This window comes from Theropithecus gelada, chromosome 11 (assembly GCF_003255815.1).
Source record: "Theropithecus gelada isolate Dixy chromosome 11, Tgel_1.0, whole genome shotgun sequence".
In the NCBI taxonomy this organism is placed as follows: domain Eukaryota; kingdom Metazoa; phylum Chordata; class Mammalia; order Primates; family Cercopithecidae; genus Theropithecus; species Theropithecus gelada.
The window spans coordinates 76,297,831-76,322,332 of record NC_037679.1 but is presented as its reverse complement, the minus strand read 5'-3'; the positions used below and the strand labels follow the sequence as shown (position 1 = coordinate 76,322,332).

Here is a 24,502-nt window from a genome sequence, read left to right as displayed (position 1 = left end):
GGGGGAAGAAGCAGCAGGTGAACTGTCCCCTGATGCAGAGCCAAGCCTGAGCAGAATTAGGAAAGAGGCAAGACGTGTATTTGCAATGGTGCCCCCTCATATCCCCAAAGCACCAGCTAGAACAAGCCACCACCACTCATTCCCTGGGAGAGCGCTCTGCTGTATCATGCCCAGCTGGTTGCAAGTCAGATAACCCAAGCTCTGCCCTGTCTTTTTCCTCCTAGATAAAGCAATTAAAATGCACAGTGCCCGTCCCAGGAGTCCAGCAAGCCACCAAAAGCACCCTTCTATAGGGAAGGATTTGAATCCGAACCACCCCTACCCAATAGAACCCTGGGTGGTTGCATAGGCACGAAGTCACCCCAGCTATACCGTTTCCTCTTGCCCTTCAGAGGAAGGGATCCTGGGGAGGAATTCCAAAGGATAAACTTGGCACTGGGCCTGTGAGCATTTTGCATTGGAGGGAGGAGGGGAGGCCGTGCTTCGGAGCAGTGGGTGGTCCTGACTGCCTTGGTTATTCTGCTAGATGGAGAAGGACCAATTCACCACGGCGTGTGCTCCTCCTGGCTCAACCGGATACAGGCTGACGAAGTGGTCCCCTGTTTCGTGAGAGGGTGAGTAATAAGTGGAGAAAAATGAGCAATCATCTCAAATCTGCATATTGATGTTGCAAGTTGAAGTAGGTGGACCGGTCTGAAAGGTTCTAGAGAGGTGACTGGGTGGCACACAATGGAGACCAATGTCCTGCGTCTCTCTTAGTTGTTAAGGAAACAAGATCAGAGCAGCACAGCAAGCTAGGCAAGTCCTCTGGTCGATGTCAAGTCAATGCAACACACATTTCACTTGGGCGTGTACTGGGCTAGATGCTGGAGCTATCGGGGAGAACCCTGCAAATACAGTCTCCACCTTCGTGGACTGTATGGGCTAGTGGAAATTCTAGCCAAATTCTGCTGGTCACTCCCAATCAGTCCCAGTTTCCTGGCGATGGAAAAAATCCAATCACCCCCATTCATTGGCGCCTTTCCTCCCAAACTCAGCTTTAAAGGCTATAGCTGATCTTAGACCAGTTATAGTTAACCTGTTTTGTTGATCAATAACTTCTCTACCTGAACAGTGGCTTTAGCCAATCCTTTTTCTCAACCACTGAGGTTAGAATGTTCACAATATGGTCCATGTGCCATTGAAAACGATCCAAATATCATTGACATCAGAGTCCTCTGTGGTGTTTCAAACATAGAGTCCTGAGCCCAGATGTACTGCATGGCCCAGGAATCTGCATCTTGAACATCCCCAGGTGATTCTTTTACACACTGAAGTCTGTGACTCCTTGATTTAAAGATTTCATTGTTGGTTAAACCGGTGGCTCTGGGCTGGGTGCAGTGGCTCACGCCCATAATCCCAGCGCTTTTGGAGGCCAAGGCAGGCAGATCACTTGAGGTCAGGAGTTTGAGACCAGCCTGGCCAACATGGGGAAACCCCATCTCTACTAAAATACAAAAAAAAAAGTAGCCGAGGGTGGTGGCAGGTGCCTGTAATCCCAGCTACTTGGGAGGCCGAGGCAGGAGAGTTGCTTGAACCCGGGAGTTGGAGGTTGCAGTGAGCCAAGATCACACCACTGCACTCCAGCCTGGGTGACAGAGTGAGACTCCACCTCAGAAGAAAAAAAAAAAGAAAGAAAAGAAAAAAGAAAAAAAATGGTGGCTCTCAAACCAGGGTGATTTTTGCAGTGCCCCACCCCATCCCTGCCACCCAGGGACATTTGACAAAGTCTGAAGACATTTTGGGTTGTCACAACTCACGTGTACTCCTGGCACCTCGTGGCTGGAAGCCGGGGATGTTGCTCAATACCCTACAATGCACAGGACAGTGCCACGACCAAGGAGGTCCACCCCCAAGTCTCAATGGTGCCAGTGTAGAGATACTCTGGGTTGAATTTGCTGAGCCCAGCAGTGAGAAGAATTGGGGAATGGAGGAATAGCCAGACCCTGAGAACCCCCCATTTTTGGAATTCCCTTAATCGGTGAGACTCCCACCCTGAAAAGGGGCACCTGGCCCCGGCTGAAGAGCTGTAAGTCTCATTGTATGTCTACCGAAGACGGCCACCTGGTCTACCTAAGATTCAGTTGTTCTTGATTGGATTTGACCTCTTCAAGATTTCTGACCCCCTCTTCCTTGCCCAGAGCACCCAGCTTCCACCTGCCCCGGAACCCCCAAGTCCCCTGCATCCTCGTTGGACCGGGCACCGGCATTGCACCTTTCCGAAGCTTCTGGCAACAGCGGCAATTTGATATCCAACACAAAGGTGGGTTACAGTCCAGCGGCTGCCTGGTTCCCACCCCCAGACCTGGGGAGGTCCAGCTGTGTCTCAGCAGCCCTAGAGAACAGTGAAGGTGTCTCTCCATGGCGTCACTGCCTCAGAAAAGCCGGGGCGTGTAGCACCAGCCTGACCCACAGGTGAAGTTCATGGTGTAATCCAAACAGCCTGTCCCAGGGGCCTGAAATTCCAGGCCCAGAGGACATTTGTTAAGATGTGATCCCTTCAAAAAAATAATCCAATAGCCTGGAAAAGGTAGGCGTTAGTCCTTATCAAATGGCTATGCTTTTGTAATTATTGCAAAGACTGTTATTCAAGAGCAAGTGCTGTGTGAAAGACACAGCAGATCAGCTTCGGCAGGAGAGAGAAAGAAACCCAAATTGTAGCATGCATTAAACAAGGATTTATTGAGCACCTAATAAGTGCCAGACACTCTTGGAGGTGTTGGAGCATAGCAGTGAACAAGACAGAAAAACAACTAAAATAGAAATGAAAACCTTTGCATTGATTCGAGGGATGATTACAGAAACAAATCAATCAATCAGTCAGTAAAACTTGCCCCCAGGAACTGTCATTGTAGTGGATACTAACATTTATAAAGTACTTGCCAGGTATCAGGCAGAGTTGTAATGTTTCACATTCATTTCTCACCAACAGTCCTGTTATATCCATTTTGCAAATAGGGAAGCAGAGGCTTAGAAAGTTGAGTACATTGTGGCTGGATGTGGTGGTTCACACCTGTAATCCCAGCACTTTGGAAGGCCAAGGCAGGTGGATCACTTGAGGTCACGAGTTTGAGACCAGACTGGCCAACATGGTGAAACCCTGTCTCTACTAAAAATACAAAATTAGCCAGGCATGGTGGCCCACATCTGTAATCCAAGTTACTCAGGAAGCTGAGACGGGAGAATCACTTGAACCTGGGAGGCAGAGGTTGCAGTGAGCCAAGATAGTGCCATTGCACTCCAACTTGGGCAACAAGAGTGAAACTCTGCAGGTTTCACTCTGCAGGTTGCAGTGAGCCAAGATCACACCACTGCATTCCAGCCTGGGCGACATAGTAAGACTCCATCTTAATAATAATAGTAATAATAAAAAGAAAAAGGCCAGGCGCAGTGGCTCACATTTATAATCCCAACACTTTGGGAGGCCAAGGTGGGCGGATCATGAGGTCAGGAGTTTGAGGCCAGCCTGGCCAACACAGTGAAACCCCGTCTCTACTAAAAATACAAAACTTAGCTGGGCATGGTTGCAGGCGCCTGTAATCCCAGCTACCCGGGAGGCTGAGGCAGGAGAATCGGTTGAACCCAGAAGGCGGAGGTTGCAGTGAGCCGAGATCGCGCCACTGCACTCCAGCCTGGGTGACAGAGCAAGACTCCATCTCAAAAAAACAAAAAAACAAAACAAAAAAAAAACTTGACTAAGTTGTTCATCACAGAGCTGAGATTTCAATCCAGGCCATCTAGCTCCAGAGTCTGGGCATCAGGTGGGGGCTCCTGAGTAGTCAAGGAGCAGAAAGAAGGATTGAGACCTGGGAGGGAGGTCCACTAAAGTTGAACACACGTCACCTCCTTCCTCAGTGTGTGCATGTGTGAGCATGTGAGCACCCACCTGTGTACATGTGTGTGCACGCATACATCTGCCTGCCCCAGTGTTCGTGAGCCTCTATCCGCATGGCGCACGCCAAGGTCTCAGTACCCCATCCCTGGCACCTCAGCCACCCCACACATCAGGCAGAGAGCCATCGGTGACATAAGGTCTTCCCGGTCCCCAGGAATGAACCCCTGCCCCATGGTCCTGGTCTTCGGGTGCCGGCAATCCAAGATAGATCATATCTACAGGGAAGAGACCCTGCAGGCCAAGAACAAGGGGGTCTTCAGAGAGCTGTACACGGCTTACTCCCGGGAGCCAGACAAACCAAAGGTAACCCCCAGCAGCGCATCCCCCAGCCCAGCCCAACACATGTGCACACTGGTGCACACTCATGTGTGTACACACTTGTACATCCCACTCTCAGAAACCCCTCACCCTCACTCTTAAGCTTCCTGATTTCCCCTCTGTGAAGTTGCTCTCTATTTCAGAAAGCATGGGTAGGGAAAATATCTACGTAAAATATTTAGGCCGAGCACAGTGGCTCACGCCTGTAATCCCAACACTTTGGGAGGCCAAAGCGGGTGGATCACTTGAGGTCAGCAGCTCAAGACCAGCCTGGCCAACATGGTGAAACCCTATCTCTACTAAAAATGGAAAAATTAGCCAGGCATGGTGGTGCATACCTGTAGTCCCAGCTCCTTGGCGGGCTGAGGCAGGAGAATCACTTGAACCCAGGAGGCAGAGGTTGCAGTGAGCTGAGATCGTGCCACTGCACTCCAGTCTGGGCAACAAAGCAAGACTCCATCTCAAAAATATATATGTGATACAATAAAGTATTTAACAGCCTATATTATAAGATTCAACTTATATGTAATATCCAGAATAGGCAAATCCATAGAGACAGAATAGATTAGTGGTTGCCAGGGGCTGAGGGAGGGGAGAGTGGGGAGTAACTGCAAATGGGTATAGGGTTTCCATCTGGGGTGAAGAAAAAATTCTGGAACCAGATAGTGATGATCCCATAACACTGAAAAGGGTACTTAATGCCACTGAGTCGTACACTTTAAAGTGGTTACAATGGTAAATGTTACATGATGTGTATTTTACTGTAATGAAAAATGTTGGGCCAGGCACCATGACTCACGCCTGTAATCCCAGCACTTTGGGAGGCTGAGGTGGGAGGATCACTTGAGTCTGGGAGTTCAAGACAGCCTGGGCAAGATGCTTAGACCCCGTCCCTACCAAAAAAAAAAAAAAAAAAAAATTAAGTTAGCTGGGCATGGTAGCATATGACTGTGGTCCCAGCTCCTTGGGAGGCTGAGGTGCGAGGGCAGCTTGAGCCTGGGAGGTCAAGGCTTCAGTGAGCCGTGATCATGCCACTGCAACCCACCCTTGGCAACAGACCAAGACTCTGTCTCTAAACAATAAATAGTTAGAAATAAAAATTTAAAATATTTAAAAACAGAAATTAAAAAAAATAAATTTAGGCTGGGTGCGGTGGTTCACACCTTTAATCCCAGCACTTTGGGAGGCCAAGGCAGACAGATCATTTGAGGTCAGGAGTCCGAGACCAGCCTGACCAACATGGTAACACCCCATCTCTAATAAAAATATAAAAATTAGCTGGGTGCAGTGGCGCATGCTTGTAGTCCCAGCACTTTGGGAGGCTGAGGTGGGTGGATCACTTCAGGCCGGGAGTTTGAGACCAGCCTGGCCAACATGGTAAAACCCCATCTCTACAAAAAAAAAAGAAAAAGAAAAAACAAAAAACAAAAAAACACAAAATTAGCCAGGTGTGGTGACGCTTGCCTGTAGTCCCAGCTTCTCAAGAGGCTGAGACAGGAGGAAGGCTTGAACCCGGGAGGCGGAGGTTGTAGTGAGCCGAGATCATGCCACTGCACTCCAGCCTGGGCAACGAGCGAGACTCTGTCTCATAAATAAATAAATTAAATAAATAAATAAATAAATAAATAGAAATTTAACAGTCCACGAGAGGCAATACTAGTCAGAATGGACACGGACCACAGGACTAAAGCTCCATTGGCTCTTGGGGAGGTCTGAGGGTCCCAGGGAAGGAGTCAGGACATTGCAGTGGGTTGGGGGGGCACCCAGAGAGTCCGAGCAGTGTGGGTGGAAGTATGTCAGTCTTAAGAGTCACTACAGCCATGCCAGCATGTTCCAGCTGAATATCAGCTTCAGAGCGGGAGTTTCCTGGACAAGTTAAAGACATCCTGAACAAATGAGCTCCTTGGAGCTGTACTAGACACCCCTTGTGCCCACCTCACACCCTCTCAGCCCACCTTTTCCTTCTGCTATTGCTACAGCAGCCGGCCCCTCACCTCACCCCCATCTCTTGCTATCGGCCCCGGGCTTCCCTGGCACTCTAACATAGGATGCCTGCAGTAACCAGCCGCACACCTGGACGTGTGCAGGTGTTAACACCCAGGGACCATTGGCCACCAGGAGAGAGGAGTGGGTAGTGAATGTTCCCCGTCTTTCCCCTCTGCAGCGGATGATTCTGGGAAGCAGTCTATCCAGCTCCCTGGAGGGTCCTTAGCAGAGCTGAGCTCCAGTTGTCCAAAGAGGGTAGCAATGCATTCCCGCACCCTCCAATTGACTTTCCCGCCTTCCCTATCTCACTCTTCCCAGTCCCTTACTCTTGTTCCTTGGGATCAGCTCACAAAAGATCCTACCTGCCCACAAGCCCCTGAGTCAGGCTCTGCTTCCCGGGAGGACATGGGCTATGGCAGGCATGTTGTACAGCCCAGCCCCTTCTCACTGCCCTCTGCTCCTTGCAGAAGTACGTGCAGGACATCCTGCAGGAGCAGCTGGCGGAGTCTGTGTACCGAGCCCTGAAGGAGCAAGGGGGCCACATTTACGTCTGTGGGGACGTCACCATGGCCGCTGATGTCCTCAAAGCCATCCAGCGCATCATGACCCAGCAGGGGAAGCTCTCGGCAGAGGACGCCGGCGTGTTCATCAGTCGGATGAGGGTGCGTGACAGGCTGGCTTCCCAGGTCCCTTTTCCTATATCCACTCTCCTATCCCCTCTTTTTCATCCAACCTGTCTTGATGATTAGGGAGCCACGATGATATCCCTGCTCCCATTCACTGCACTTACCACTGAGGGTAGAGGATATAGGTGGCCCCAAACAATGACAGAGAAAGTAGAAGGATGGCTGGGCATGCAGGCAGGTGTAGTAAATATGACTGGAGGCCATGTGTGAAAATAACGAGTGAATGGACCTCTGGTAACTAGACAGAAACCATTTTAACCTAACTTTTCCTGCGTCAGAAGCTGCAGCACTGCCCCGTGTAGTTGTACAGGTTGAGCACTGCACAAACAGATCCGAGGAGAGCTGTGGAGCCCTCTATATACTCAGTCTGTTTCGTGTGACCCTCAAGAGACACTTTTATAGATTCCCCAGGATTTTGCGGAAGGGAGTTAAAAACTCACCCCGGCTGGGCTCAGTGGCTCAAGCCTATAATCCCAGCCCTTTGAGAGGCCAAGGCAGGAGGATCACCTGAGGTCAGGAGTTCAAGACCAGCCTGACTAACACAGTGAAACCCTGTCTGTTGTAAAAATACAAAAATTAGCCAGGCGTGGTGGTGGGTACCTGTAGTCCCAGCTCGGGAGGCTGAGGAAGGAGAATCGCTTGAACCCAGGAAGTGGAAGTTGCAGTGAGCCAAGATCGCGTCATTGCACTCCAGCCTGGGTGACAAGAGTGAAACTCCATCTCAAAAAAAAAAAAAAAAAATGGCCAGGCGCAGTGGCTCACGCCTGTAATCTCAGCACTTTGGGAGGCCAAGGCAGGTGAATCACGAGGTCAAGAGATCGAGACTATCCTGGCCAACCAACATGGTGAAACCCCGTCTCTACTAAAAATACAAAAATTATCTGGGCGTAGTGGCGCATGCCTGTAGTCCCAGCTGCTCAGGAGGCTGAGGCAGGAGAATCGCTTGAACCCGGGAGGTGGAGGTTGCAGTGAGCCAAGATCGTGCCACTGCACTCCAGCCCAGGCAACAGAGCGAGACTCTGTCTCAAAAAAAAAAAAAAAAACCCCAACTGAAAATGAAAATGAACCCACTCTACAGATGGGTGACTTTCTTCAAAACTTTCAGGACCAAGGGAGGCTGGAACCTAGTGCACAACAGATTCTTCCTGGCTTGCCAGATGCACGCTCCCAGCCACTGCCCTTCCCCAGCACTGAGGTGCATTTTCCCCTTGTTTAATCCCCTTGCCCTTTGAGAATATTGACTGCCCGCCACAGGAGCTCCTATAACTTGGTAAATTTGCAGATGTCACAAGTCAGTCATCACTTGGGCTGTTTCCTGGGACTCCAGGGTAGGTTCTTCTCTTTGCCTGCTTCTCTCTGGGCAATGCTGAGCAAAGATGTTCATCTTCAGAGAAACTCATGCATGCCCAAGGAGTCTCCACTGTGGGCAGCTATGGGGAGTTCCCTGAGTGCTAAGCGGCCACTTGTTCCTTCCTCCCCTTTCTTCTGGTCTCATGGGCTATTTCACACTAAACCCAGCCTTGCCCAGACCTGAACTTGCAGGAACATGTTGGAGGGAGGAAAGCGGGGAATGGTGAGGTTTCCATTTGACCTCATCACTCCTTTTCACCTGAGAATCCACCAACCAGCTGCAGTGTTTCCAGATGGCAACCTAAATGTTCTTTGCCAACTGGGCTACATCCCAGAGAACAGTTGCCGCACATCCCAGAGAACAGTTTTGCTGAGCAGAGTCTTCGAGATCAAAGGTACCTCGGGGGCACTGGCTTCAGCCTCATCTCTTTGGGAACCATCTTCCTGAGGGATATTCCGTTCCAGGTGTCAGGCGAGTCTGTCCCTGCTCCAAGCCTTTATCTGGCATTTGAGAGCTGTTTTCTGGCTGTTTCTGTCTTCTAGGATGACAACCGGTACCACGAGGATATTTTCGGAGTCACCCTGCGAACGTATGAAGTGACCAACCGCCTTAGATCTGAGTCCATTGCCTTCATTGAAGAGAGCAAAAAAGACACCGATGAGTAAGCTGGCTCCATCCCTGGGTGAGGGGCGGGAAGAGCCCGCTCTTCTAGGTCCTACTGGGCAGGGATGTCTGGCTTTCCCACGGTAGAGTCCCCAAAACAGCAACATCAGCACCATCTGGGAACGTGTTAAAAAATGCAGATTCCCAGGCTACCCCAGACCTGCTGGATGGGAAACTTAGGAGTTAGGATGCAGCAGTTTGCATTTTAACGAGTCCTCCAGGGGAACCCTGAGGCCCTGTCCAGTGTGGGAGGAAACCCCTGCTTTGGGTGCCGGCTTCTGTCTGGGGCACCCCCTAGTATAATGATGGCTGCTAGCTCTGGGAAGTTGCTTTTTTTTTTTTTTTTTTTGACGGAGTCTTGCTCTGTAGTCCAGGCTGGAGTGCAGTGACACAGTCTCAGCTCACTGCATCCTCAACTTCCTAGGCTCAAGCGATTCTGGTGCCTCAGCCTCCCAAGTAGCTAGGACTACAGGCGTGCACCACCACGCCCAGCTAAGTTTTGTATTTTTAGTAGAGACAGGGTGACACCATGTTGGCCAGGCTGGTCTCAAACTCCTGACCTCAAGTGATCTGCCCGCCCCAGCTCCCAAAGCGCTGGAATTAAAGGTGTGAGCCGCCGCGCCTGGCCGGATCTGTGGCATTTCTACCAGAAGTATCTTTCTTGTTTGTTTTTCACCTACTGGGGTTTAGCATCAGATTTAGGACAAGGGTTTCTTCTACAAAAGTGTTTGAACACTCCTCATTTAGGAAAGTTGGGAGAAGAATAGGATCACCCCTGGCGCTGGGTGGAGGTCTGGAGTTCAGTTTTTGTGGAGAGTGGGGAGAAGAATGGGATCGCCCTGGACCTGGGTGGGGGTCTGGAGTTCAGTTTTTGTGTCCTTTCCCGCGGCTCCCTCACCCCCTAAATGGCTGGGGGCTTTCTCATCAACACAAATTACACTTCATATGATTTTGACAATTTCACTGAACCTCTAGAAACTGCTGGAAACAGGCTGAGGCACCAGGAGACTGGGACTGGGTCTCATGATTTAAACCTTACCTGAATTCCGTGGCACAGCAACCTTGATCGTCATTTCATTTCCCAAAGCTCCCTGCCCCAGCCCCGCCATAAAACCCCTGGAAAGCACCCGTGTATGCCCTTTACTTTAAATTGGGTGGGGACTCAGCTGTCTTCTTTTTTCAGCAGCACAAGGCATACACTCATTTCTTGAATTTGGCATCTTCCTTGTTTTCCGCTTACAATGACACAGCAGTCTCGAAAACATACTGTTGTGACCAGTAGACTCATATCATTGCCTTGAAGGTCACAAGTCCCTGGGTTGTCAAAAGCATTTAAGGCCAGGTGTGGTGGTTCACACCTATAATCCTAGCACTTTGGGAAGCTGAGGTGGGTGAATTGCTTTAGCCCAGGAGTTCAAGATCAGCCTGGGCAATGTAGGGAGACCCTGTCTCTACAAATAATTTAAAAATTAGCAGGGCATGGTGGCACATGCCTGTGGTCCCAGCTACTTGGGAGGCTGAAGCAGGAGGATGGCCTGATCCCAGGGAGGTCGAGGCTGCAGTGAGCCATGATGGCACCACTGCACCCCAGCCTAGGCAACAGAGCAGGACCCTGTCTCAAGAGAAAAAAAAAAAGAACAAACCCTTTTGCCAGACCCGGTGGCTCACACCTGTAATCCCAGCACTTTGGAAGGCCAAGATGGGTGGCTCACTTGAGCCTAGGAGTTCAAGACCAGCCTGGGCAACATGGCAAAACCCTGTCTCTACTAAAAACACAAAAATTAGCCAGGCGTGGTAGCATGTGCCTATAATCCCAGCTACTCAGGAGGCTGAGGCACAGGAATCGCTTGAACCCAGGAGGTGGAGGTTGTAACCAGCCGAGATCGCGTCACTGCACTTCAGCCTGGGCGACAGAGTGAGACTCAGTCTCAAAAAAAAAAAAGTCCTTTGAAATGCTTCTCTTCCTGGCCAGTTGTATTTGTGAGCATTCATTCATTCACTTATCCATTCTTTCTTTCTTTCAAAACAAGCCCCTGCTAGGTGCCAGGTCCTGTCCAAGACACTAGGGCTACAGAATAAATGAAAGAGATGGGCCAGGTGCAGTGGCTCATGCCTGTAATCCCAGCACTTTGGGAGCCTGAGGCAGGCAGATCTCCTGAGGTCAGGAGTTCAAGACCAGCCTGGCCAACATGGTGAAACTCCATCTCTACTAAAAATACAAAAACTAGCCTGGCATGGTGGTGGGCGCCTATAATCCCAGCTACTTGGGAGGCTAAAGCAGGAGAATCGCTTGAACCGCGCTGGGATTTCAGTGAGAGGTGGAGGTTGCAGTGAGCCGGGATCGCGCCACTGCCCTCCAGCCTGGGTGTCAGAGCGAAACTCCGTCTCAAAAGAAAAAAGAAAGAAAGAGACGAAGCCCCTGAGCCCAGAGCGTGGGCGATTTTCTTTGGGACACTCAGAGGAAACACAGCAGCCTCGCCCCTGCAGCACTAACTGCCCCCGACTTCTCCTTCCACAGGGTTTTCAGCTCCTAACTGGACCCTCTTGCCCAGCCGGCTGCAAGTTTTGTAAGCGCGGACAGACACTGCTGAACCTTTCCTCTGGGACCCTGCGTGGCCCTCGCTCTGCCTCCTGTCCTTGTCGCTGTGCCCTGGTTTCCCTCCTCGGGGTTCTCGCCCCTCAGTGGTTTCCTCGGCCCTCCTGGGTTTCCTCCTTGAGTTTTCCTGCTGCAATGCAATGCTTTTCTAATCTGCAGTGGCTCTTACAAAACTCTGTTCCCGCCCCCTCTCTTGCTGACAAGGGCAGCTCACGGGTGCATGAAACCACTGGAACATGGCCGTCGCTGTGGGGTTTTTTTTTCTCTGGGGTTCCCCTGGAAAGGCTGCAGGAACTAGGCACAAGCTCTCTGAGCCAGTCCCTCAGCCGCTGAAGTCCCCTTCTTTTTTATGATGACATTTTGGTGGTGCGTGTGTATATGCGTGTGTGATGGGCCGGGTCTCTGTCCATCTCCTTCCCTGCACAAGTGTGTCGATCTTAGATCGCCACTGCTTTCATTGAAGACCCTCGATGCCAAGAAACATGTCCCTGGCCCATATTAATCCCACACGTGTCCATAATTAAGGGTCCACGCCCATGTACCTGAAACATTTGGAAGCCCCGTAATTGTTCTAGTTAGAAAGGGTTCAGGGCATGGGGAGAGGATGGGAAATTGATTAAGGGGGCTATCTCCCAATGAGAGAGGCATTCCCAGAATCTGATGCATTTAGATTCCGATACCACTGAGCAGAGCCCTCATGTGACATGAACCCATCCAATGGATTGGGCAAATCCCCTCTCCAAACCCAGCCATCCCAACCAGAATCACTTGACTTGTGCACGTCCATTGAGTCCCCCCTTCCAGCAATACCAAGGGGTCCGGAAGTTACGTTGTTCAAGGAAGCCCGGTGGCAATAAGGATCTTCCACTTTGCCACCGGGTGACTTTGGATGGGTCCTTTGTCCTCATTTTTTCCTAGTCATAATGTCATATGAACCTAAAGAATATGAATGGATTAAATGTTAAAGCTTTGGTGCCTGGAAACAATATCAAGTAACAATATGATTGTTATTTTTTTATTCCCCCAAAGGGGGCTTGCTGCTTCACCCTTGGGGATGAAATGATGGGAGCTCGTTAAAGTGGATGAGGTTGGAAAGAGTTGCCACAATGAGGTCCCACGTGGCTTCTTCAATAACAACCACAACTCGGGGTGGGAAGAACTTGGCCCTCAGGCTTGTTGCCCTCTACAGTTGATCTCCAAAGTTTTAAACCTGTTAAAGTAATTTTGACAAATAAATTACCCTCAACTCAGATCAAAAATGGGCAGCCAAGTCTTCGGCAGGAATTGGGGCCGGTGCAATTTCTCCCTAAGAGGCAACCTGTTGAATTTCCTCTCTCAAAGTAAATGGTGGGAAGGGATCCCTTTTTATACCTTTTTAAGTACTACAAATTAATGTCAGGCAGTTCCCAGAAAGAAACAAGAAATCCTAGTGGCCCCCCAGACTGCAGGGTCCCCAAGGATGGAAAGGGAATGTTCTGCTGGTTCTACCCTGTTTGTTGTGTCTTGCCATACAGAAAAATCACATTTCTTTTATATGCTGTGCGTGGGCATATCTTGGTGTTCAGTTTGGGTGCCCGCTAAAGAGGAAGTGCACTGGCCCTCTTTGAAAGGCCTTTACAATGAGGGCACCAAGACCCCAAAGGACCCAGGCCAGGAGACTGTTAAAGTGAAAAGGCAATCTATGTCTCACCTTGCTCTACCATCCCTGGCAGCCCCCACCAGTGTCCCGTTACTGCCATGTGGAGCTTGACTTCATGCCAGCTATAATCTCCCCTGCCTTCCTTTAATTACAATTTCCCCTGCTCAGTCTTCCACAGATGTAAAGAACAAAGACTTAGCATCCCACACTCTCTCTCCATCCCCTTCCCTGCACAAGTGTGTCGATCTTAGATCGCCACTGCTTTCGTTGAAGACCCTCGATGCCAAGAAACATGTCCCTGGCCTGTATTAATCCCACACGTGTCCATAATTAAGGGTCCACGCCCATGTACCTGAAACATTTGGAAGCCCCGTAATTGTTCTAGTTAGAAAGGGTTCAGGGCATGGGGAGAGGATGGGAAATTGATTAAGGGGGCTATCTCCCAATGAAAGGGGCAGTCCCAGAATTTGATGCATTTAGATTCCCCTTCTATCCTGAAGGGAAGCCCATTCTAAACTCCTTTCCTGCAAACACAGTTCCAGCTCCTAGTAGCTTTTCTCCAGAAGGCTTTCTTTCCAATCCTTTGTACCTTTGGAGACGCCTCCCGAGTTCCCCAGGGAAGGAAACTGCTGTGTCCAATCCCCATCAAAGAGAAATTGATCAGTGCTTCCCACTCCAAGTCAAGCTTTATGCAGGAATGCTTTTCCATCAGGGAATAAATACTTAGAAGAGCTTATGATATGCCAGGCACCTCCTTTCTGCATGTCCCTGCCCTTTTAGTAGCAGACAGATGGAAACATTGTCTCATTTTGTCAAGGAGTCCAAGGAAATGATTATATAACCAGGATTCATCCTTCTTCTCCAGAAAGATTTTTTTTTGGTAAGTAAACACCTTTCAATCCCCAACACAAGCTGCTTCACAACTCCAGGCTAGAAGGCAGGAGGGCGATCTGATGTGTTTCTTTCATTTGCCAGAATTCCTGATACCAAAAGCCTCTCTCTGTTGAGTAACCTATCAAGGACCAGAGTGGAGTCCAGATTTAGAGTTTAGCTCAGATCCAGGATGGGGAAATACTGCCCTCTTGTGGTGGCTTTTCATCCAGGCCTTGTAGCCAACCGTAAGTGCAAAATAGAATTAACCAATGGGTGGGCAAAATAGGGTTGACGGGGTATTTGGGGGTTGTTCGGGTTATGGCCCGTTTATTTCCCTCTTCCCCCTGAATTGGCCTGTAGCAGCTCCAACCCCATTTCACAAAAGTGAGTTTGGCCGAGAGGAATGAGACGTCTCCTGAAATAGGAACGCTGGATCGTGCTCACCTGCCATCACTATGAATCCAGTTCCCACACCTTGTGTCTTGAAAGAGCAGAGAGATGACAGTTAAACTCCCTGGGAGGAGAGAGGGCTTCCTTTGGTTTCCCTGGAGTGAGACAGCCAGGCGGCTTTCTTTTGCCCGGGGATGCTTCAGACCCATCAAAATGGAATTTTGGGAGCCGACCTGAGTGCAAATCCTAATTCTGCCCCTGTTGGTGCAGATGGCTGTGGGCGGCTGACTTGACCTTTTAGAGTCTATCTACCCACCTGTATAACAAGGTGGATTGAATGAGACAATGCCCACGAAATGCCCAGTTACAGTACCTGGTTCAAAACTTACTGCATTTTAATTTTTCACTTAACTTATAACATGTCTTGCTTCTCCAGTGTGTGGAAGGCACCAGAGAGTATGCAGAGATAAGGAAAACACAGTTCCTCTCATGCAGAAGGTTAGAATCTTTTTTTTTTTTCTTTTTTCTAGACAAGAAAAGCTCTGTCACCCAGGCTGGACTACAGTGGTGTGATCTTAGCTCACTGCATCCTCTGCCTCCCCCAGTTCAAGCGATTCTCCTGCCTCAGCCTCCTGAGTAGCTGGGACTACAGGTGCCTGCCACCATGCCCAGCTAATTTTTGTATTTTTAGGAGAGTCAGGGTTTCACCACGTTGGTCATACTGGTCTTGAATTCCTGACCTCAAATGATCCACGCACCTCAGCCTCCCAAAGTGCTGGGATTACAGGAATGAGCCACCACGCCCGGCCAAAGGTTATAATCTGGTGGAGAGAACACCGGTCTTGGAACTGACATAAATTTCTGAGGTTTGAGAAATGGGTGGGATTTTACTGGTAGCTTCTGGAAGGTAAGAGTTGGTCAGGCATTGGGAAGAGAGGAAAGGCACGGACAGGGAGCATGTAAGATAAATTGGGGCTGGCTTTGGAAGGCTGAGGAGGGCGAGAAAAGGTGGGCTGGGACCAGACCGTGGGGAGAGGTGAGTGGCATGACAAGAAATTTAGACTTTATTCGGAAGGCAATAGGGAGTCCCTAAGAGTGTTTTTTTAAAAGGGGACATTATGGCGATTTGAGTTATGCTTGGAAAAGAAAGTTCTGGCCACAGTATAGAGCATGGCCGGTTGAGCTGTTGGGGGGTTATTGCTGCAACCAAGGCTTGAGTGAGGGAAGAGGCAGATGTAGTGATAAAGAGACGCCAGGAACTGAATCAGCGTACCTGGCGCCCCATCTGCTGTAGAGGGTGAGAACAAAAGAGAAATTAAAACATCTTGCAGGCTGGGCACGGTAGCTCATGTCTGTAATCCCAGCACTTTGGGAGGCCAAGGTGGGTGTATCAGTTGAGGTCAGGAGTTGGAGACCAGTCAGTCAGTCAGTAGAAATCCTGACTCTACTAAGAAAATACAAAAATTAGCCAGGCATGGTGGCACGCGCCTGTAGTCTCAGCTACCTGGAAGGCTGAGGCAGGTGGATCACTTGAGCCGGGGAAGTGGAGGCTGCAGTAAGCCAAGATTGTACCACTGCACTCCAGCCTGGGTGACAGAGCAAGACTCCATCTCAAAATAAAATAAAATAAAACAAAACATCTTACCGCTAGCTGGGAGAGAGGTCTCCAAAGAGCAGGCTCAGGCAAAAGAGTTTTCAGAGCTGATGTGATAGCTTCTCTGGAGTCGACAGGGTGAATCCTTCCCAAGTCCAGCCATGCCCAGATGCCCGGAGGGAAAACTGACCCCCAGCCAGCAGACATCGGTTAAGAGCACGGAATCTTCTGACCAAACACGCTTTCAGCAGCTGCCTGCTCTGGACTTTGAAAGAGGTCAGGTTTTACCCTAAGCTCAAAACAAGTGAGAGTTGTCCTGACCTAGCTCATGGGACAAATGGTTCTGACAGGATGGGCAGTCCAGATGCCTGAGCCCCTGCCCTCCTACAGCACCAGTGCCTCATGCAGCCTTTTCATTCATGCCATTAGGAAATCCATGGACTTCTAGTCTGTGTTTTAAGCCAGCCATGTTTCCTTGTATATTTCCCTACCCGCTGCCTCAGATACCCAGCATACCGCTATGGCCACCGTGTCCTCAAAGCCTTCTGTCTGTATCAGGAAGGTAGTATGAGACTGCCAGGAAGCAACAAGGAGAGGGAAACACTAACTAGTCTTCCTTTATAACCCATTCATACTCTCTGGCTGTCCCCAAACTTCATAAAGTCTCCTGCATCCAAATGTCCTCTTTGGCTCAAAAAGTAGGCCACGCAGGCCGGGCGCGGTGGCTCAAGCCTGTAATCCCAGCACTTTGGGAGGCCGAGATGGGCGGATCACGAGGTCAGGAGATCGAGACCATCCTGGCTAACACGGTGAAACCCCGTCTCTACTAAGAAATACAAAAAAAAAAAAAAATAGCCGGGCGAGATGGCGGGCGCCTGTAGTCCCAGCTACTCGGGAGGCTGAGGCAGGAGAATGGCGTGAACCCGGGAGGCGGAGCTTGCAGTGAGCTGAGATCCGGCCACTGCACTCCAGCCTGGGCTACAGAGCGAGACTCCGTCTCAAAAAAAAAAAAAGTAGGCCACGCATGGTGGTTCATGCCTGTAATAGCACTTTGGGAGACTGAGGTGGGAGGATTACTTGAGGCCAGGAGTTTGAGACCGGCTTGGGCAATGTAGTAAAATCTCATCTCTACAAAAAAATAAAATAAAATTAGCTGGGCATGGTGGCATGCTTCTGTGGTCCCAGCTACTTGGGAGGCTGAGGCAGGAGGATCACTGGATCCCAGGAGTTCGAGGCGACAGTGAGCTAGGATGGCATCACTGCACTCCAGCCTGGGTGACAGAGCGAGACCATGTCTCTAAAAAAAAATCAAACTGAAAGACCAGGTGCTGAGATTGAAGAAACACAGGTCTGAGGGTCTGAGGGTCTGAGGGAAGGGGCCTGCCTCCCAGGGAGTCAACACAGATGTTCCCCATAAACAGGGATTTCACCTTTGGAAGCCAACCTGGCCTGGCCTCTGCCCTTTATCTCACACCCCCTATCCTTGGCCCACTGCCAGTCCCTGCCTTGTGGCAAAAGAACCCCAAAAGAAAAGCTGCCTTCTCCAAATGTGAGGACCCAGGTACACTTTCACCCATGGAAAGCAGTGTCTGTTGCGAGTCTGTTTCCTATGAATACTTATCAAAGCCACGTGCGAGGGAGGTGGTCAGGTGTCAATATGCCTTAGTATGTTTCTATGAGTTTGTTTTGTTCTGGAATATCCGAACAGTTCTGGTCAAGCGGGGTTATGCCTGTCTGGTCCAAAACACAGTCCGTTATTAACGAGATGGCCCTGGCAGGCAGGAACAAATCTGCCTCCATGCACTGCTTCCTATAGTCTTTTAGAAAATGACTCCAGGACATCCAAGTGCCCAGATTTGACTCTTAAGTTCTAGGAGGCTCTTGCACGGGGTCTGTCAACCTCGGCATTATTGGCATTTGGGGCTGGATAATCCTTTATTGTGGGGGCCGTCTTAGGCACCGTAGGAAGCCGAGCAACATTCCTGGCCTCCATCCACTAGACGCCTGTAGCAGTGTCCTGCCAATGGTAACAATCAAATATGTCATCAGACATTGCCCAACGTCCCCGGGGACAACACCCCTCTCTGGGACTTCAGGGTCAAGAGAATCTCTGCTGGCTACCCCAGGACTTCTCAGTATAGATTTCCTGGAGCAAGCAGCAGAAGCTTTGCCTGGCCCAGTGGTTGTTACCATTATCTCCTGCCAAAGTGGGATTTGAGGAGATCTGGGGGAGGGGGCATGGGGAGGGCAGTATGCTTTCAAAAACCCCTCCCAGGCCGGGTGTGGTGGCTCATGCCTGTCATCCCAGCACTTTGGGAGGCCGAGGCTGGCAGATCACTTGAGGCCGGGAGTTAGAGACCAACCTGGCTAACATGGCAAAACCCCATCTCTACTAAAAATACAAAAATCAGCCCGGCATGGTGGCGGGCATCTGTAATCCCAGCTACTCAGGAGGCTGAGGCAGGAGAATTACTTGAACCCGGGAGGCGGAGGCTGCAGTGAGCCAAGATGGTGCCACCTCACTCCAGCTTGCTGACAGAATGAGACCCTGTGGAAAAATAAATAAATAAATAAATAAGCCCTCTTATGCCAGGACAGAGGATGACAGCCCATTTCGATAATACACTATGTCCTTGGTGTTGGTTCTGATTAAGACCCACTGAGATCCAGTGCTCTCGACGCGGTCTCAGTTCCCTCCCACGTCCTGTGCTCTGCCACCACTGTTTTCATTGTTGTGTTCTCGTTGTGATTGTTAAGACTCACACTCCTGGCTCAGCAGTGGTTTTCCAGAAGGCCCAAAGAGTGGTGCCGGGCACCCCACATCACAGTGTCCGTTCCGGGCTTGGGAAACTGGGGAGATGGGCAGACCTGGTCACATCTCAACACACACAAACACACACACACACACGCTGTCAGAAACTCGGCCTTCCCCCCTACCTCTGAGCTCTCGATGCTGCTAATCTCTGCCAAGTGTCCCTGTGCTCCAGCACCTTCCTTGAAGGCCTGACGCCCACCCCACGCTCTTTGCGAGGTTGTCCAGGCTGTGTTCGTCGCATGCTTTTCTTCTGTATAGTTCTCATCTTCCAATTTTATGGGATTCAACAAAAGCCTATTATGCTTGTTTGCATTATGGTTACAATATTAAAAAGTGGATTCAACTTGGCTGGCTGCTGTCTTCTCTTGGATTTGCTTGGAGTTTCTCACACCTTGGCCTGGGGTCCTGGGTTGGGTACCCCAGAAGCCTGCTCTGAGATGGAGTTGTCAGGAGGCTGACAAGGGAGTGCTCTTGGGGAGGAGAGGGGAGAGAGGGGAAGGGGAGAAGGGAGGAGAAGGAACTGGAGAGGAAAAGAGAGGAAGAGAAGGGAGGGGAGGGAGTGGGAGGGGAGGGGAAGGGAGGAGAGAGGACAGGAGGAGAAGAGATGGAAGGAGAGGAGAGAAGAGGGGAGAGAGGAAGGAACAGGGGAGAGGGAGAAGACAGACCAGGGAAGGAGCAGGAGGGGGAGGGGAGGGAGGGAAAAGAAGGGAAGAGGAGGGAGGGTAGAGGAGGGGAGGAGAGGGAGAGAAAAGAGGAGGAGGAGAGGGAGCAGAGAGGAGGGAAAGAAAAAAGAGGAAAAGGGGGAGGGGAGAAGAAAGCTAAGGGAAGAAGAGAGAAGGGAGGGAAAGGAGGAGGCGGAAGGGAAGGGCAGGGGGAGAGGAGGAGAGGGGAGGAGGCCTCTCTGGTCAGAGGCAAAGCTGAGCTGCCATAAATCTCAACAGAAACTTCAGCCAGCCCTGCAGGGCATTCTAAAGGTGACCTTTCAGAGGTGTCCCGATTTGGGACTGGAAGGCGGGACTTTAGACCCCTACATCAGTCCGTCTTGAGTCAGGCAACTCTCACCAGCAGAAGCCACACCCAAGGGGCTGAAGGCTGAGGGTGCTGCCAGCAGCCAGCGGACTGTTCCTGATTCCGGATGCAGATCTGGGTGGCGCAGCTGAGCATCCTCTCTGCCCTCCTTCCCAACACCCCCTTTCCTCCAGCACAGCTGCTCCGTAGCCAGGACCCCAGAGAAACAGGTGGACCTGGACCCTCAGCCGTCTTCCATTTAGGGCCGTCCTCCCTGAGGACCCTAAACCCTAATTCCTGGCTGGTTTCAGGCCCAGTTCCAAAAGAGACCTCAAAAGCAGTAAAAGAAAAGATGAAGAGGCTGGACGCAGTGGCTCAAGCCTGTAATCTCAGCACTTTGGGAGGCTGAGGCGGGCAGATCACCTGAGGTCAGGAGTTTGAGACCAGCCTGGCCAACATGGCGAAACCCTGTCTCTACTAAAAATACAAAAATTAGCCGGATGTGGTGGTGCATGCCTGTAGTCCCAGCAACTCAGGACACCAAGAGGCAGGAGAATCATTTGAACCTGGGAGGCAGAGGATGCGGTGAGCCGAGACCACAGCATTGCACTCCAGCCTGGGCAACAAGAGAGAAACTCCATCTCAGAAAAAAAAAAAAAAAAAAGATGAAGAAGCGCTGATGTCAAATGCCTGACAGATTTGTGACCATAAAGGAATAAACTGGTGGTTGGGTTTGATGCAGGGGGATGAGGCTTCATCATGCCCTTCCAGACATGGCCATTTGGATGCCGTGACTAGACATTTCAGCTTTTTTTTTTTTTTTTTTTTTTTTGGCCAGACTCTCACTCCATCGCCGTCGCTCAGGCTGGAGTGCATGGCACAATTTCAACTCACTACAACATCCATCCCAGTTTCAAACGATTCTCCTGACTCAGCCTCACAAGTATCTGGGATTACAGGCATCGGCCATGACACCTGGCTAATTTTTTTGGATTTTTAGTAGAGACGGGGTTTCACCATGTTGGCCAGGCTGGTCTCGAATTCCTAACCTCAGGTGATCTGCCCGCCTTGCCCTCCCAAAGTGCTGGGATTATAGGCGTGAGCCACTGCGCCCAGCCGACATTCAGCTTTTTTTAAATTACCAAGTAGCTTACTCAACTCATTGCCCACCCTACCCGCACACATATATCACTCCTGACTCCTCCATCCCATCCCTGAGCCTCATGCCTAAGTTCAAGTATGGGATGAAGATCAGAGACAGAGCAGGAGTCAGGGAACTCCATGCCCCACTTACTGTCCTACAACAATGTGTTAGCCAATTTTAAAAAGGGCAAACAGTTATTGAAAGCCAGTCCTGGTGGGCACAGTGGCTCACGCCTGTCATCCCAACACTTTGGAAGGCTGAAGTGGGAGGATTGCTTGAGTCTGGGAGTTCAAGCCAGCCTAGGCAAGATAGTGAGACCCTGTCTCTACAAAAAATACAAAAATACAGCCGGGCACAGCAGCTCATGCCTGTAATCCCAACACTTTGGGAGGCTGAAGTGGGAGGATTGCTTGAGTCTGGGAGTTCAAGCCAGCCTGGGCAAGAGAGTGAGACCCTGTCTCTACAAAAAATACAAAAATACAGCTGGGCACAGTGGCTCATGCCTGTAATCCCAGCACTTTGGGAGGCCAACGCGGGTGGATCACCTGAGGTCAGGAGTTCAAGACCAGCCTGGCCAACATGGTGAAACCCCATCTCTACTAAAAATACAAAAATCAGCTGGGTGTGGTGGCATGCACCTGTAACCCCGACTACTCAGGAGGCTGAGGCAGGAGAATCACTTGAACCCAGGAAGCGGAGGTTACAGTGAGCCAAGATCACACCACTGCACTCCAGCCTATGTGACAGAGTGAGAATCTGTCTCAAAAAAAAAAAAAAAAACCTGGGTGTAGTGGTGTGCACCTACAGTGCCAGGGGTAGCTGTAGTCCCAGCTACTTGGAAGGCTGAGGTGGGAGAATTAGTTGAGCCTGTGAGGTCAAGCCTGCTATGAGTCATGATTGTGCCACTGCACTCCAGCCTGGGCGACAGAGTGAGCGTCAAGCAAAAAAAAAAAAAGAAAAGAAAAAAGAAAAGCTAGTCTTGACAAGAATGCTTTGAAATGTTACCGTTTACTCTCCTCCAATTTAAAGCTTGGGTAACTGACGTGCAAGGGGATCAGACAGTTTATGCAAGACCAACACAGCATGTTAATGTTAGAGGTGAGATTTGAACCCAAACTGTGCAACCCAAGAATCTGCATTCCTATCCACCACCCCATGCTGTCACCAAGACATCCAGACTATCTTGGTTCAAATTCCAGCTCCTCCACTTCATAACTGTGCAATTTTGGGTAAGTTACCCATCCTTTCTATACTTCCATTTCTTCACTGTGAAATAGGTTATGATTGTTTCTACGCCATTGGTTTATGATAGGGTTAAATAGGTTAATATCTGCAATATGCAAGGGCAAGACAGGATGGAATGGAATGGAGTAGAATAGGTAGATAAAATAAGGCCCCAGCTCTGGTGCCTCCCAGTCTTCTCAGCTTTTGTGTCTTCTAGAAGTTCCGACAGCCCATCTTGAAGTTATTTGATACTTAGGCACTGAATTTCTCAGGCATTCTCAGACCACCTGCAGTTACAGGGATCTTTCTTTTTTAAAGCCAGTGCTGCCAGGCGCGGTGGCTCACACCTGTAATCCCAACACTTTGGGAGGCCGAGGCGGGCAGATCACGAGGTCAGGAGTTCGAGATCAGCCTGGCCAACACAGTGAAACCCTGTCTGTATTAAAAATACAAAAATTAGCCGGGCATGATGGTGTGTGCCTGAAGTCCCAGCTACTCGGGAGGCTGAGGAAGGAGAATCGCTTGAACCTGGGAGGTGGAGGTTGTGATGAGCCAAGATCATGCCACTGCACTCCAGCCTGGGTGACAGAGTGAGACTCTGTCTCAAAAAAAAAAAAAAAAAAAAAAAAAAAAAAGCCAGTGCCTAGGCATCTCCCTGACCTGTCCAGGGAAAGGCTCAGACATCTTCATGTCTAACCAGATCTCCGCGTGACTTATATACACACTGGAGTTTCAACAGGCTCCGCCCCAGAGACAGCTGGGGACAATTTAACATTATATGCATCCCAACCAAAAGGCTTCTGTTTCCTGGCAACCACGTAAAAAACCCGAGTCTACACCAAAACAGAACCTTCCCAACTACAAATCAGAAAGAGAAGCAGGTGGGAGACAAGTGGTGGGGGAGGGAAAACACAAATATTTTTGAGTCACTACAAACGAATATAGAATATGGGCTTCACAGTCCGTTACAGAGTCAAAATGTGTTTATTTGTTTGTTCTACCCTCCACAGGATTGCCAGGAAATCAAACACAGGCAAAATCTTTACAACCAGGTGAATCAACATAGAGTTTGATACACATCACTAAAAGGAACTCACTTCAGTGATGGCCTCTAGAGGAAAATGAGGTTACGTTAATCAAACAGCAGAAGAGTTGAGACCTGAGTAATTAGTAAAGTGATTATTTACTTATGTTTTATTTATTTATTTTATTTTATTTATTTTTATTTTTATTTGAGATGGAGTCTCGCTCTGTCACCCAGGTAGGAGTGCAGTGGCACAATCTTGGATCACTGCAATCTCCATCTCCTGGGTTTCAAGCGATTCTCCTGCCTCAGCCTCCTGAGTAGCTGGGATTACAGATGCACACCACCACACCTGACTAATTTTTGCATTTTTAGTAGAGACAGGTTTTTGCCATGTTGGCCAGGCTGGTCTCCAACTCCTGACCTCAAGTGATCCACCCGCCTCGGCCTCCCAAAGTACTGGGATTATAGGTGTGAGCGACCTCGCCCAGCCATGTAAAGTGATTTAAAAAAACAAAAACAAACAAACAAACAAACCCTCACATTTCTTTGTATTACTAGACTCAGGGATGGGGGTACAGAGGTGAGTGATCTCCTGGCCTTCATGCATCTAGGTTTTGTCTGCTGAAACCCGGAGTTAACATGGGAAGACTCACTCTCTTGGTCCCTTGCTAATTTACTGTGACCAAGAATTTTAAGATATTCAGGGGTGATGTTTTCCACTCTCCTCCTCTCTCCTTCAGTTCCTTTTCTCATCAAGAAAGGAACTACCGAATAAAGCAACGATTAAGTTCGAGAAAGCCGGCCGGGCGCGGTGGCTCACACTTGTAATCCCAGCACTTTGGGAGGCTAAGGCAGGTGGATCACTCGAGGTCAGGAGTTTGAGACCAGCCTGGCCAACATGGTGAAAACTTGTCTCTACTAAAAATACAAAAATTAGCTGGGCATGGTGGTGTGCACCTGCAGTCCCAGCTATTTAGGAGGCTGAGGCAGGAGAATCACTTGAGCCCAGGAGGTGGAGGTTGCAGTGAGCCAACGTCTCGCCACTGCACTCCAGCCTGGGCGACAGAGCGAGGCTCCATCTCAAAATAAAAAAACAAGTTTGAGAAAGCCTCAGAGGCATGCAATAAACTAAAAGTGTAGTATCTGTGGCATTAATTAAACATGATGCAGTGAGTCACCGAATTCGTTTAGTCTTGAACGTTTCCAAAAGAGTCTCTAATGGAAACACTGTTGTTAGCAGAACGCTGCCGGCAA

The 24,502-nt window shown here is 49.8% G+C and overlaps 1 protein-coding gene across 1 annotated transcript in view; it reads left to right on the top strand.

Moving 5' to 3' along the window:
* Positions 1-11,901, top strand: part of NOS1 (nitric oxide synthase 1) — a 145,799-nt gene extending 133,898 nt beyond the window's left edge. The window contains exons 25-30 of the mRNA XM_025402120.1: positions 527-614; positions 2,181-2,302; positions 4,089-4,237; positions 6,706-6,900; positions 8,818-8,936; positions 11,457-11,901. Of these exons, the coding sequence (XP_025257905.1) occupies positions 527-614; positions 2,181-2,302; positions 4,089-4,237; positions 6,706-6,900; positions 8,818-8,936; positions 11,457-11,472 (689 nt within the window). The 3' untranslated portion in view covers positions 11,473-11,901. The remainder of the gene's footprint in view (positions 1-526; positions 615-2,180; positions 2,303-4,088; positions 4,238-6,705; positions 6,901-8,817; positions 8,937-11,456) is intronic.
* The last annotated feature ends 12,601 nt before the right edge of the window (positions 11,902-24,502 follow it).